Source organism: Sander vitreus, chromosome 7 (genome assembly GCF_031162955.1).
Source record: "Sander vitreus isolate 19-12246 chromosome 7, sanVit1, whole genome shotgun sequence".
Classification (NCBI taxonomy): Eukaryota; Metazoa; Chordata; class Actinopteri; order Perciformes; family Percidae; genus Sander; species Sander vitreus.
In genome coordinates, this window is record NC_135861.1 from 14,882,378 (window position 1) to 14,897,483 (window position 15,106).

General features: G+C 44.2%; 1 protein-coding gene across 3 annotated transcripts in view; it reads right to left on the bottom strand.

Moving 5' to 3' along the window:
* rerea (arginine-glutamic acid dipeptide (RE) repeats a) overlaps window positions 1–15,106 on the bottom strand; it is a 133,174-nt gene that overhangs the window by 78,567 nt on the left and 39,501 nt on the right. For all 3 annotated transcript variants that reach the window (XM_078254810.1, XM_078254811.1, XM_078254809.1), the window contains one exon: window positions 4,313–4,823. In XM_078254810.1, coding sequence (XP_078110936.1) covers window positions 4,313–4,679 — 367 coding nt within the window. In that variant the 5' untranslated portion in view covers window positions 4,680–4,823. The remainder of the gene's footprint in view (window positions 1–4,312; window positions 4,824–15,106) is intronic.

The following is a 15,106-nucleotide window of genomic DNA, read 5'->3' on the forward strand; positions in this document are numbered from 1 at the left end:
ACAATTTTCAACCTGTGACTGTTCTGTATACAAGTATATATAAGTTACACTCAACCCATTTTCATTTATGTATTTGATTACAATGCTACACAGCTCTGTTACACTTATGCTAGTAGATCGTTGATCTGATGTTTCTCCGTGAAGAGAGAGAGTGAGAGAAAATGGTGCATAACAGTCAGCTGTTTTTCCGAAGGGATAGCCAACAAGTCGGCTCTTTAGATCAAATGGTGGTCACCACTACGTATTTTCTTGTCTTTGTTTGTGGTAGTTGTTGTGTTTGGTGTAGTTTTATCGTCCATATGACTCTGTGATTTACTTTTGTCGGGTCCGCTTCGTGGAATGGATGATTAAGTTAGACTCAATGTTTTCTGTTGAGATGCTGAAGCATTGACGTCGTGCTATTCTTGTGGTAAGCTAGTTCGATTTTGCAGTAGACACACTGTACAGAGTTTTCGTTTTAATCACGTTTGAACTGATTCCAAACTTTGGACACTTTGTCGTTTTCTCCAGCCTGTCTCTTCTCTTAGCCCCTCACTATTTACGCTCTTTCTTCATTTTGTAATCTGCGCCGTCAGTCTTCACGGCATGTGTCGCCAGCAGCGTCAACCCGGTGTTGGTAACATTGATTAAACGAAGCTTCGAGGCAAATCATTTTGCATCAAGGTTTTTTTAGTAATCGAATTATTCTAATCGTTTCAGCCGTAATGCAAATTTAGATAGATGATGGAATTGTATGGTAGGTAACTTAAATTCTAAGTCCAAATGACAGAATGTAACAAGGTTTGGTGTATTAGAGCAACTGCAAGGAAGTCAGTTAGTCAGCTAAGAGCGTTAGTGAAATTATATTGTGCAAAAATTCACTTGTATTATTAAGTTTAAAATGTATAACTGAAGTGACTATGAAACGGTGTTCTAATGTGAATCTGCCACACCTGTCAATACCTGACGTGGTTATAATAAATGTCAGCATTTGCAACGATAAAGATATTGTGCATCATTAGCAGTAATAACAATATACAACATGAAGTCAATTACAACTGCCATATATCCAAGAAAAAACATAAAAGACATGGCAGGTTTGTGTGACTCTGCCAACAGTTGGTCCTGAGTTTGAAGAAAGGAAGGGGGGGTGGTGTGTGTGTGTGTGTGTGTGTGTGTGTGTGTGTCTCAGATATAATCCTGCTGCACAGTTTACTGTGTGTGCACAAGACACATACAGTGACACACACATACAAACTCCCCAGGGTTCTGTGGTGGCTGCGGCAAGAAACGCCAGCTGTCCACATCAACAACTCCCCCAACACTCATACACACAAGGTGTTTTTTTTTCTCAGACTAGCTTGCAACCTCTCTATATTATTCACTGCTCTAACTACACACACCTATCACTTTCTAAAAAGAATCGTCCTGTAACTCCTTCCTGAAAAGTGGGTTGGCTGTGGCAGCCATGTTGTGTGGCATAAACTGAGGTAGAAGGGCAGAAGGAGTGGAGGGGGGCAGGTGGTTACCATTAGCTCTCGCCATTTTAGACAGAGCGGCCAGCCAGTCAGTTAGGAAGGAAGGAGACATGCTACGTCAGCCAGCCACCTGCAGCGCCAAGCAGAGTCCTGCTGCAGTGGAGAGAAGGGATGAGCAATGAGGATAGTAGTGTGTGTGTGTGTGTGTGTGTGTGTGTGTGTGTGTGTGTGTGTGTGTGTACACACATGACTGAGCCTGTGTGTGTGTTGCAGGAGTGTGCTTGTCAGAGATAGGAACTGTGTCTATGGCTGTTAAAAGCATGCTTTGTATACGTGTTAGTTTGTGCATGTTATGTGTTACATTACACTTGTGAGTGTGCAGAAATACTGGTTTAGGGTACTGTGTATGTGTGTGTACTGACAAGTATTTTGTGTGGCTCTGTGCTCCTAGGGTGTCTCATATTGATCCCCCCATGGCAGTGTGTATAATCTCTAGAGAGAGGATCTATAATCTGGGGTGGGGGTGTAGAGTATAGGCTCTGGAGGTGTCTGGCCAGGCCTGGGGAAGTGGTGGGAGCTCAGCCACAGGGCACAGATCAATTTGGATGTCTGTTTGCACTGCATCAGGCTGTTCACTCCGGCATCCAACCATACCAATGGCCTGGGACAGAGTCCCCTGGCCACCACCACAGACACACCCCTGCATCCTTTTCAAAACAGCAGCACAGCTACAGTTAGCTGCAGGCCCACCTATTGGTCGATTGCACTTCTCCTTCCACCCTTCCCCATCCAATCGATGTGCACTAAGCCGCCTGAACCCATCTTCAAGGTATAGAAAGGCTGAGCAGAGAGATTGGAAGGTGGCTGGAGATTTGGAGTTTGCAGACAGTTTCAGTACTAGCTTACCTGTTATTTCTTATGTGATAACATGGGCCTGTATGTTTCTAAAGCTCCCCGTGACAAAAGCAATCAAAACAGTATTTTCGTTCACAATTTCTTTCTGCGTTGCTGCACGGCTTTCCATCACCGATTTCTTCCCTCTCCCTATGTCTGGGGCGGTGCAAATCCCTCTCCAGGGGTGGTTAGTTTTGCATATTGTGTGTCACTAGACGGCTATAAAGGGATTTAACATTTAGTAAAGCATAATCCATTGCAGGCTTTGTGCCTGCCTAAGCTGCACACATCAAATCTGATTGCAAGACGGCTGCTACCAATGACCAAGCAAGAGGAAGAAAACACGCACTGTGTACTCACAGGGTTTATCACTTGAACAATGAGCTGAGGAGACAGCAGGAGGTCAGTTGCTGAGGTGGAGGATCTTCTACGTTGACAATAGGCGGTAAATCACAAACTAGTGCACTGGTGCTGGGGCCACCCAGCACCCTATCCTGGCTCATCCCTAATCTAAACCAATCTAACAGCTCCAGTCTATGTGGTGGGAGCAGGTTGTGACACTCGGGCTGTTCTAGATCTGTCAAACTAATTGAAGGAGAAGACAGGCAACATAAATATTCCCTATCAACCAGAGACTGGCTGTGCTGTGCGCTCGAATGGGGAAATATAAATATTCGGCAGGGCTAATCCACTGAGATGGTCGACTTTGTTTATATGCCTTTTGAATGTTTCATTGATGTGACTGACTGCTTCCCCCCACCCCTCTCTACTCCCCTCTCTCAGCATGGTTAACTATGAGACAAAGCACCGGTGCTCTCTCTATTAAATATGAAATGCAGCGCAAAAAATGCTTCAATGGAGTCCGCTGCAGAGAGTTAAAAAGACAGCAATAAAGAGCGAGCAACAACAAGACTTGGGTTCAGTGAGACTGCTTGCTTGAGGACCTCCACTGATATCAGTGCAGAGATAATTTAGCCAACAAGATTACGCAGCTTGTTGGAAAAGTGTAGGGTGGGGAGGACTGGCTGTTTCACTGCACCTACTTAAAGTTGTCTCTTTAGTAGTTGAAAAGAAAAAAAGAGGGCTGAGTGTTTGTGTGAATGTATGTATGGGTAGGTAGTTGGAGAAGAAAATAACCACTGGCTGAAATTTCCTATGTCTTCCTATTAAGTACCCAAGCAATGTGGGCCAACCCCCCACTACTTGACCTTTTGCTAGCTGCTAGATAAACGAAAAGACACGGCTGCGATGATTTAGTTGCAAGGCAGACAACACTGAGCAGTCAAAGTAGAGTAGGCTACACACACGACAAGCCATCCTGGCTTATTTCCGACAGTGAGAGTTGACATTCTCCCCCCCCCTTCTCATACAACCAATTTCTAAACAGTAGGTGAAAGAGAGGCCATGTTTACAGCTGCGGAAAAGGTGGGTTCTCTTTTTAGCCTCATGCATCAGATGTAATAAAGATACTGTACCACAGCTCAAACATCTCTCCAGAAAACTAGAGTACCTTTTGGCCCCAGAGGGGATAGCATACTTTCAGTGAGTTGGATGGTGTTGGGATGAACTCATTATTATGGCTGTCGTCACTATCGCATCATCTAGTGAAGCACCACTTTGCTTTATTGACTTAGGCCAAGACAAAGCACAGAGTGGGTCAACTTGGAATTGATTGTATGATGCATTGGCCTCTAGCCTGAGGGAGTACTTCTGCTATTACAGAGCTGCTACTCTGAAGAATCTGCAATCCCTCAGCATCTTATTGCAACAGAGATGACTGTTTCCAAGAAATAAATCACTGAATAATTAAAAATGTGATGTTCAGAAGATGGGCTCATGATTACCAGTAATCTGGGAAATTGATTAATGGAGATTGACTTGTGTTTACTGCAGTTGGTGACCAGGCAGGTAAGTGACATCCACCTGCTGACACAATTAGATTAGCTATTACTAGGACTTACCTCCGGGTCTGTAAACAACATCGTCTTCTGTGATGAAGGACGTGATTTCTCCGTTCTCTGTGCGCTCGTAGCGTGACTTCTTCTTAGGAGTCTTCTTCTTGCCCTTCTTGCCCCCATCCTCGGCCGTGCCGCTCCCTCCACCTGTGCTGCCATTTTCGTTGTCCTCATCCTCGCTGTGATCACTCTCTGCATAGTTTTTGGCCCCGCCCTCCAGCGTGCAGCTGCGTCGGGGCCTTGAGCTCTCACTCTCACGGTCACCCCGGTCCCCGTCCTGCCGGCGGGACTTACCAGCCTCTCTCTTGTCCCGGTCCTTGTCTCTGTCTCTGTCCCGCTCTTTCTCCCTCTCCTTCTCTTTGTCGGCCGTCATGATCCGCCACGTGCCTTCCTCAGTCCTCTCACGGCTGGGCCTCCGTGAAAGGTAGACTGTGAGCCTGGGCTTCAGTCTTCTGAATTTACCAGTCAAATCCAGGGAAAATTTGGCCACACCAACAACCCCAGTGTTTCAGAAAAGCTGTGGACAAGAGAAGAAGGACTATTAGCATAACTATATGTCAATAACCATTATTCTTACAGTAAATGAGCCACATTTTCAAAATGAAAAAAGGATGTTTTGTGCTAGAGGAGATCTTTTATGGGTGAGAAATACAAGATTAGTTCCTAGAGATCAGGCAGCTGTGGTGACTCTTCTCAACATCACAGTAATGGTTGGCACTCCCCTCCACAACCATGTATACTCTGGAGAGCACTGAGTAGCTTTATCAAAGAACAGAACCTTGTAGCTTCCTGCTCTAACATATTTCCATTCTTTCAGAAAGGCATTAAAACAGAGTTATTTAAGGGTAAAAAAAGTGAGGGAAGTCGTAACTGAATAAGCATAAAGAGGTAGTGCTGCATTGAGGATGAGGCTGGCAGCCAATATAATTCCTCAGAGATAATGTGTCGAGGGGCTGTTCAGCACAAGACTCCACTTGTCGTTTGACCATCTGTGATGACACCAGGCTCAATTTTACTTGTGTGTGTGTGTGTGTGTGTGTGTGTGTGTGTGTGTGTGTGTGTGTGTGTGTGTGTGCGCGCGCACGCACACTGGCTTACTGGACTGCACCCCACCCAAAGTCACAGCCCTGGCTGACAGTCACCACTGTGTTAATGTGAAGTGACAGCTCTGGAGGGAAGAACACAGCAATCTACTGGGTAAGGGAGGGGAGAGAAGCTGAGCCAATCATTCGCCATGCTCAGTCCACTGCCATTTTCAGCTATCGTCATTCACGAAAAAGAAACCCAGCTACCACTTTCTCATGCCATAATGAAATCCTCCATAAACAGTGAAGTGGGCAAAGCTGAAGCAGTACGCTGTCTGCACTACACTCCCCCTACACACTGCACCTACAAAGGAGGCTTCTCATTTACTGCCAGTGTTTACCCCTCCACCCCCACCGCAACAAATTAACTAGAAATAGTTATTACCGCCCCCAGAGGGATCAGACCAGGCAATTAGCACCCGTGTTACCATGGTGGTAATAGCAGGGTGGGAGAGGGAGTGAAAAAGGAGAAGGGCTAGAGATTGAGCCAGGTAAAACAGACCCAGCTTCGAGTAAAAATGATACAGCAAGTCTGCAAGTAGACGTGCATTTATTAGGAGGGCTAGAAAGAATGTGAAGAGTAAAAGGAAAGAGGAAGGTGGAAGAAAGGATTTTGGCAGGCACATACACACCGATACACGCACACACAATGAAGTGCGTTTGACAACGGCGCTCCTCAGCAGCGGGTGCTGTCATCTCGTGAGCAGACACCAACTGACAGGGCAGCTGCTCTTGTCGTCGGCTTCAACACAAACACCGGGCCTGATTAAACCGCAGCCTCGTCACAGCCCCATTAATCACCTAATGATGAGTTACCAAGGCGACCACTGGGCTGCCAGCATATACACACAAGAACACATTAGTGCACACACAGGATGCATGGGCTCAGGAGAGTTTTAAGGTGCATGTGCGTGCAGGGTCGCAGGGACTTACACACACACACACACACACTCCGTTGGTGTGCCAAAATACATACTGTACTGTGCCCCCTCCTGTGTCAATATCCAGCAGCATGTCTTGGAGGTGTGAGAAACATGAAAACATTGATGAAGGTACCATTTGATAGCACAGCTCTAATCCTGGGAGCTGCCAGAATCTGTGTATGAGCGAAGCACCTCTCTTCTCCTCTAATCAGTAACATAAGCCTCTTCCACTGAGAGCAACGAGGACCCTGAACTGTTGCAAATGGAGGGCTGGCCCATTATCCTTTGATGTTGTGGGCTGCTATAAGCCTCTGCAAGTATCTTTACAATCTAGTTGCTATTAGTTTGCATCTGGATACACTTCACACAACTGCCTCGTTCCAATTTCTGTATCTCCAATTACCTTTCTGACTTTATCTGTATCGATTTAAAAAATCCTCATACAGACACGCCTCTTAATTGTTTAACTTTTACTAGTCAATTTACAATATGTTTAAATGTATATGGTGAATTTGTTGCACATCAATAGCTGCAGTTTCATGCAGAAAAAAGAGCAATTTGAAGTTTAACAAATTGAGTGAGTAAAAAGGAGTGAATCAGTGTGAAGTGAAGTAGTAACACTGTGGCAATAAAAAGTCATAATGTATTGATGGCTGACAGGGAGGAGAAAGAGAAAGTAAAACAGAAAGAGAAAGCGAGGGGGAAGGCTCTCAACCCACAACCCGGGAAACAAAGTGCTTAGTAGAAAGCAGCACTGGCTGCCTGGCCGATGAATAATGCTATGACGGGGGCAGGTGAGGTTTGGAGCTATTACACATCAATCCCTGGGCCAGGACCCTTTGAAAGATACCAGCTGTCTTAATGGAAAATAGAAGGAGGGGGCAGTGGCTGGAGAGGGGTTTGAGGGGGTCCCAGCCAATATCATCAAATCCAGCATTTACATTACTGCAATTGAGTCAAGGGCTTGCAGCCAGCGGGGCCCAGCTCAAATACATTTCTCTTTTCTGAGGCTGTTTAAATGAGACCTCTGGCTGAAAAACCACACAGTTTGTGGCTCGATTAACACATCATCCCCCACAATGGCCACACAGCAGGTTTCTGTTACTAAACACAGCTTCTTCTCTTTTTTTTTTGCTCTCTCTCCCAAACAGCCTTTTAAAAAGCCATGTTTTATTCATTCCAATCACTCCCACATTTACCCAAATCCATGCTCATCTCTGTAGTTTTAATCAAAACCTGTCTAAGGATAAACATCCAAATGATCACGCTTTGCTTGAGTACTTAAACAGCTGTAGGGTTTTCTCTTTTTTCAAATTTTAGTAATTGATTATCTTGGATTATAAATTTGCAAAAGCTAGACATTTATTCATACAGCATCTTAAAGAATAAATGATAGAGAAACTAGAAATGTATACATTTAAATGCAAAATAGAATCTAATAACAATATAACCAGCATAGTGAGCCACTCAGTTTTAGGAGAGAGAAAAGTCATAAATGGCATATTCAATTGGAGAATTATGAAGTAGCAAAATGTGATTGGCAAGGATTTAGGGCCGGCTTTGCAAAGGGATTGAATGAAATACTTGCATGAATACAGATTAGAGGAGAACAATGTTAGCATGAATATACACAGGCTCATTAACAATGAGGGCAACTCAAATTGATCCGAATAAACCAGCCAGATCCTCAGCAGTGCCCGGATCCTTGCTGTGGTGATGTTGGGCTGCAGAAGGTTTTAGTCAGCTCCAATCCATTACTCAGTGCGATCTAATCTAAGCTGCCTTCCAAGCCCCCTAGAAACAACAGCACAATGAAAGGCTCAGCTGGAGGCAAGGTGTAGGCCACTTCATAAGGGATTCTCTGTGGTCTCTGCACGCTGCCTGCTTTGTCTTACCTGGTGCAATCATGGCTTGCTTTATTCTCGGAGGCCTTGTCTGTTTTAGTTCACATTGGCAGGGCAAAGACACTTGTCTGCTCCACTTGTTTTTCAATTCACTGATGAGTAACCACATTTTTTCCCCTCTGCTAAAGCTGTACTCACAGAGGCTCTATTTTTAGCCGGCATCCGGGGTTAGTTTAGTAGGTAAAAGCCATGCTCGAGAAAAGATAGCTTTGGGGCTTTCCAACATCAACATTTAAACCTGCCTAGAGACTCCCATGGTAAAAGCCAAAGCACTGCTACACAAAAACAGATTCTCACGCACAATGACACTGTGTGCAACAATAAACTATCACTATCTAAAAACATTAAGACAATTTACAAAATCCCCCTGGGCTAACAATAGCATTGGTTACCTTATTTCTGTAATACAAACCAATACCCACTAAGTCAAACATATTCTCTGTTCGACAGTCCACAGGTACTTTCAATCACAGACATGAGGATCAGACTGTATGCTCCACAGGGTCTAAGCCTCTACTCCATCTCTAAAGGAAGGCTAAATCCTCCTCTAGTCTCTGTTTGTGTGCTCTCTGCGAGGGCTCCAAAGGGCCCTGGGGGGGGGGCCGCTCCACAACCCAAGATGTCCATTATCTACAGGGTCTGTGAGCAGGCCTTCATTCCGCAGCCTAATACCAGCTACTTCAACACTAGACACAGTCCCTCTCAGTCTGCCACGTTTGTCTGGCTGGAGCGAAGCTGAAGGCCATTTCAGCAGCTCTGACTGCTTCACCAGGCATCATGTTTAGAAATGGAAGGGTTGTCCATTGTCACCCTTCCCCTTTCCTCTCACTCTTGAGAAATGTAATCATGAGCAGGCCAGTAAAGGACCTCTCCCAATGTGTCATTGATAAGAGAAGCAGGAGAATGTGAGGTATGTGGTGGCAGAAAGCGCTATCATAAATGTGACTCTTAATAGAGTTTCCCCTGTAGATCTGTGGGCCGCTTTTTTTGCATTGTGAATAAAACGCCTAATATGAAAGGATTTCTAGTGTCTTTCACCTCTGGAGAGGCACTGACAATTCAATTTTTTGGTGAATTACGCTGTTGTAATGGAAATTTACCCAAAGGTAAAGCTTGGGTCAGAAGAGTTATAAATACACACTGGGAGCATCCAAGCCTCACTTGCACTAAAACATATATGTATCATATATGTATCTTCAAACATGTATCATTATAAAATGAAGCAGACCTGTAGCAGGGGGAGGAGGATGTGAGTTACACAACATTTCCTCAATCAGACGTATATCAAAAAAAGATTTACTGGAATGGAAAAAAACAAGTGATTTTGTCATCTGTTGGATGAAAGGACTCTTGAGATTTAAATATTTGAGCACTCAATCATGCATCACTTGCACTGATATTCTGCAATCAAACATCCCCACTCTTCCTCCGAGATCTGCCTATCAGCTTAACGATCCTATCTGTCAGTTCAACTCCAACTGGTAGTCTAAATGAGCGTGGGTGAGGAGGAAATGTATTCATATGGCTGCCCTACATCCTCCAGCTACTCTAATCACTATGCCACACAGAGTGATGTGCCAACACAGAGGGAAAACTAGCATAAATTGATTTGAGCGACAACAGATAAGACAGCTCTGAGGTATTAGACTGACAGCACAGGCCGACAGGGGCACAGAGGGGTGTCTCCAAGACCAGCTATCAAAAACAAAGCCATTAGGTCAGTGCACAAAACGATTATTTCACCTAAATTATTTAGTTATGTGGTGGCAAACTCTGCTCTATCCTTGAGCAGATGGTTGGGGGGTGGGGGGTGTCCTATAATGATCCGAGCCAAAAAAACACCTCCACCTCTAGATACCACAGGATGGTATTACCTCTAATTAGGAAGGGCTATTATTTCATATGCAAACGCCTCTCCTCTAACCACCCAACCAACCATCACGATTGACTGCCGTTACAAAATAAATATAACAAAAGGATTCTACCCATAACAGCCTCCTTTGTCTGTTACCCTCCATGCTAATTTAAGCATTCTCGCAACCAGAGCTATAACTCACAAGTGAATGTGAAAAGAACTGTAAATATGTTCTCCGGTTGGAGATGTGTTTGTTTAAGGAAAAAGACGGCTTAGAATGCAGTCAGCAGGGAAGGTGGCTAGGAGCGGAAAATTCAGTGTAGCGTTCAGCCATCTCAGTCGTGCAGGCCAGTGATCCTAGGTAAAAGGGGAAAGTACCCTCTGCAGTGCGCAGAGGGAGAACAATATTATGAATCATGACTCTTTAAGGCTTCCATGCAGCTAGCCACGTTAAAGCCACAGACGGGGCTGTGTTGTTAATATTAATGTTAAAGAGTCTGAAGGAGTCAGACATGGTTTACTACCTGGACCACAAGCGAAAGCTTAGGTCTTAACCTAAAAATACATACCAGCTACAAAGGGTAACTATTTTCCAAAAACATTAGCAGCAGGGGGCTGGAACAATGGGCTTTTGGGAAAATATGAGAATAGGGGCTGGATATTACACAGTGTACTGTAGTGATCCACAGATTAACTCTGCCTGTTCATGTGTGAAATGGAGACTTGATCCCGACTGATAGCGCGCTATGCCTCAAGCAAACACAAGCTGCATATTTTTCATCTTTCCAAACACCTAGCAACTGCAATATATTGGATTACACATTGCATCCTTCACTGTGCAACAACAATGGCACATTAAAAATACCGCCCGACACAACATAGCTCAGGCGGACTAAAGGCCTGTTGTCTTATTTAAACCGAAGGTGAATGCAGCTGGCTGTGTGTGGCTGAGTTGCTGTGAATAAGCCTCAGATATTCTTGGAATGTTAATGTTAGGCTTTGACCATGGCAGTCTCACCGACTTCTCCTCTCATCACTGGGCCATTAATGACGATGAAAACACAATTTAGGACTGCCTGTGCCAATAACAGACTCTTTTAGAACAGAGAGAATATCTCCTAAATTATTTGCTTTCTTAGTATTTAGTACTAATACCAACAGGAGAAGAAATAGTGCTGGAGTAACCGTTAATACTGCACTGAATTAAGACAACGTTATAAGACACAATTGTTAACTAATCCCATGCTTGCATTGTGTTTAAACACACCATATGCTGGGCTCATGCATAGAAAAGCAGCCTCTAGTGCTTCTGACATCGCAGTTGCTTAGTGGAAATCTAGAAGGACAGCTTTGTGAAGCCTTGTTAAAATAGCTTCCCACTGCATCTGCAAGCTTATAAAAAGCCACTGAAAACATATTCACTACAGTACAGCATTCATCTAAGTGTATACACACGTGTCAATCTAAAATGTGTAGGCCATTGACACGCACACTTACAAGCACACAACATACATAAACAAAAAAAAGCTGCTGCTGAGCAACTGTATTTGCAGTCCAGGTCAGACGTGCTCAGCCAATAAATGGCTGGAGTGTAATGTGCTTTGACCTTCTATCTTTCTTTCAGCAGCTCCTTACATATATTGCTGTCTCTCCTCATATATCGTTCGGGGCAAATGGCGCCCTTCACCCTGCTCCCTCCTGTCCCCTCCTTAAAAGGCTGAGGGGACATCTTTGCCTGCTGTACTCAACTGACAGCTTCTTCACTAAGCACCAAGGGGAGGGGGAACAAGGCTCGTCGAGGGGGAAATGCTGCAATGAATAATTATGTTTCATAACATGCCCCATCCCCCCAACCTTTATTAGCATCAAACAATAATTAATGGGGAACAAGGGGCACTGAAGAGCCTGCTTTCCGCTTTCCAGAACAAGAGGGTCAATAGGCCCTTCAACCCTTTTCACTCTGCTCCCCGTCAAAGCAGGAGACACCTCATCCCTCTAAAAACATGCTCTTGGCTTATTTATGATGCCAGTTGCCCTGCTGGAGAAAAGGCAGCATTCCTGCTACACTCAGCAAAACTGGCTGGATCACTTTACACAGCAGTTCTCTACTTCCATCTCCACACCTCTTCTCAGCAGGCTAACTCAACAATTCAATAATGAATATTAAATGCCTCCTAAATGATGTCTATGGGATATGGAGGGGCTGAAAATATGGGCTATTGGACATGGGCTTGACTTAATTAAGTTTTTGTGTACGTAAAAAAAAAAAAAATCTCTGATCAGCAGGAGCAAAGCCAGTCCTGATCGAATTAGCTTTGCACTAAGAGCTCCATTGATCTTGGCACTCATCTGTGCAGATGAAACCCAGAAAGGCAGCTGGTAATCCAATAGCAGGGATGGGAAGTGCTTCAAGGACTCTGCTGCGTTTATCCACCTATTTCCTACACAAAGAGGCAAGATGTTAGTGCACGGCATTCACTGGACTGATTCAAAGCCACAAGGCCTTGGGAGTTCCACTGAAATAAATAAATAAAAGCTGCAGTGTGACCAAAAGCAAGGTACTTGAAAGCTGAAAGTAATTGCTTTTGCCATAGCTAGCATGTAATGAGTCAATAGGATGAAACAAGCGGAGCCAAGATCAGAGTTTAAATGAGCTGTGTGGCAACATTCAAGTCCTAATACAGGCTTCACTTCATAATCCCTGCCAAAAGTCTGAAAGCAAGGCTGACATCAATTTAAAGGTTCTATTCACTCAAGTGTGAAAGTGTAAGGTTAGGAGAATCAATGTAGAGAAATCTGTCTTTACACTGTGATAACTTCATTGCAGCAAGCATTAATGCAAGCCTTCGCAATCAATTTTGCATGACACGAATGACATCAAACAAGAACCCAGAGGGCAAGGAGCATGTAAAATGAAAGAGAGCAAAACTAAGGTAGTAAAGGGCAAAACATACATCTGTTTCGCTTGTGGAAATAGCTCCAGTGAAATGCGCCTGAATAGCATCGCTGTCGCGCATTAGCACTCTTTCTCACACACATACACGCACTAACGCACATATACACACACGCGTAATCCATCAAGGATTCATGAGTGAATGCTCAATAACAAACTGAGTGCATTTCTCTCCTTCAAATCACTGCAGCAACCAAAGAGTGAGAACTTCTCAGCAACCCACAGACATGCCACAAACACACACTACTCTAATACCACACTAATAACCTTGGGCTGTCTACCAATGCCATGACTTTATGGAACAGTATGGGCTCTAAATAGAAGCTCCATTTCTCACCAGCAGTCAGTAACGGCTCTATTTCTGCCATCCTGTCATTAAATATTTATCTTAGCCGAGTTGCTGATCATGCCAAGGTGATAACCATTCAAAAATTTAAATCTGGGGCTTTTTTCTGCCCCTCACACCTCACCTTACTCTAACACTGCCACAATAAAGACCCTATTTATAAAAGGATTATCTACAAGTGTTCCTTTAATCAGCATATGGCAGGACTGTAGAAATCCCTCAACAACAGTCCCAGAGGAATACCTTTCTCTGAAGCTCTATCAGGCAGAGGATCTCCTTCACCGACAGCAGACTGAGTGAGTAGGAGTGAGTGTGTTTGACGATAAAAAGATGTGCTGCTACCTTGCTATAATGTCCTCTCCAACAATCTCAGAACAAAGGCATCCATTTTGAAGTGGAGTTAGGATGGCACAGCAGTCTTAGGTCTTCTGCTGCTGTGTGTCCTATTGCTTTCTATCCTCTTTGTTAGGTTGGTGTTTGTTATGCTAGCGAGATAAGCCACTGTTGTGGGTGGCTGGGTGTACTACAGCAACCGGTGTACTGCTTGACTGCCAAAGCCGACAGTCTGTGGGAGGGATTGTGGGCGTTATAGATCACTAGGAGACAGATGTCCAGTCTTGCCCCGACGCTGACTCAACCACTAACCCCAAAAACCGTGTGTTTGCAAACTGGACTGCTTCCTGGTGGGTCTTAAGTTGATCTGTATCAGGCCAATAGAGTCAGCTCTCTTTATCATAGCAACCTTCCTCCTTTACTGGCGCAGGGCTGAGCAGCTTTGTTATTTATGAAACATAAGAGTTGGAAGTCTTCTCTGCTACAGCCTGATAAACATTGCAAGCTGTCTTGTGCAGGCAAACAAGCAACCTGATTCTGAGAAAATGACACCAGGCTCGAGCAAACAAGAAATGTGGAGGTTTGGATGAATGCAAAAAAAAACAAACAAAAAAAAAACACAACATTAAATGAATATTGTGAATGCCTCTGGAGAACAGATGACTGGCAGGGCATTGGCAAGACACAGCATCATTGTCTACCATGAACGCATTGAGATTCTCTGCTGCACTAAATAAGTGTCATGCTCCAATAAGCAGAATCAAACCCTTTGAGCATATGTTGTCTTTAACTCTCCTTCTCTTTGTTTTATGGTGCACCGTCACAGTTAATGATTTCCTCAAGATCTCCATTTTCCACATATGATTTACATGTTTGAAATGCTTAATTGAGCAGACACAGGTTTGTAAAAGCAACCATTACTGCTTAGCTGTATCCAAAGACTGTTTGGGCAGAGCTTAGGAATTTCATCTCAAAAGCAAGGCTGATCAAGAGGAAACTGACAAGGTATCAGCATATTGCCTTTCAGTTTCTTCTGGTTTACATATCTGGATTGTGCAGTCATCCGTTCCAGAGAGAATCACCGCCAGCAAAAACAATTACACTCCCCCCATCCGAGCACAAGCATCTCACTCAGCCTCGACTCAGCTTGACAATCAAACCCATTAAATCTTTCTGTGAATTAAAGCTAGTTAACTAAAAGCACTGACACACATCAAGAATAGGCATTAGCCTGTCATTTTAGCATAAAAAACAGGAATTATTTGCCGGTTCAGAGAGATCATCTCTCTACATGCAGCCTGGGGCAGCCCTTACTGTCTACCTCATTATTTTTGGAAAAACAAGGCCACTGATGAATCCTGTTGGGTTAAATGGAAGGTGCTCTTGTTATGACCTGGCTCA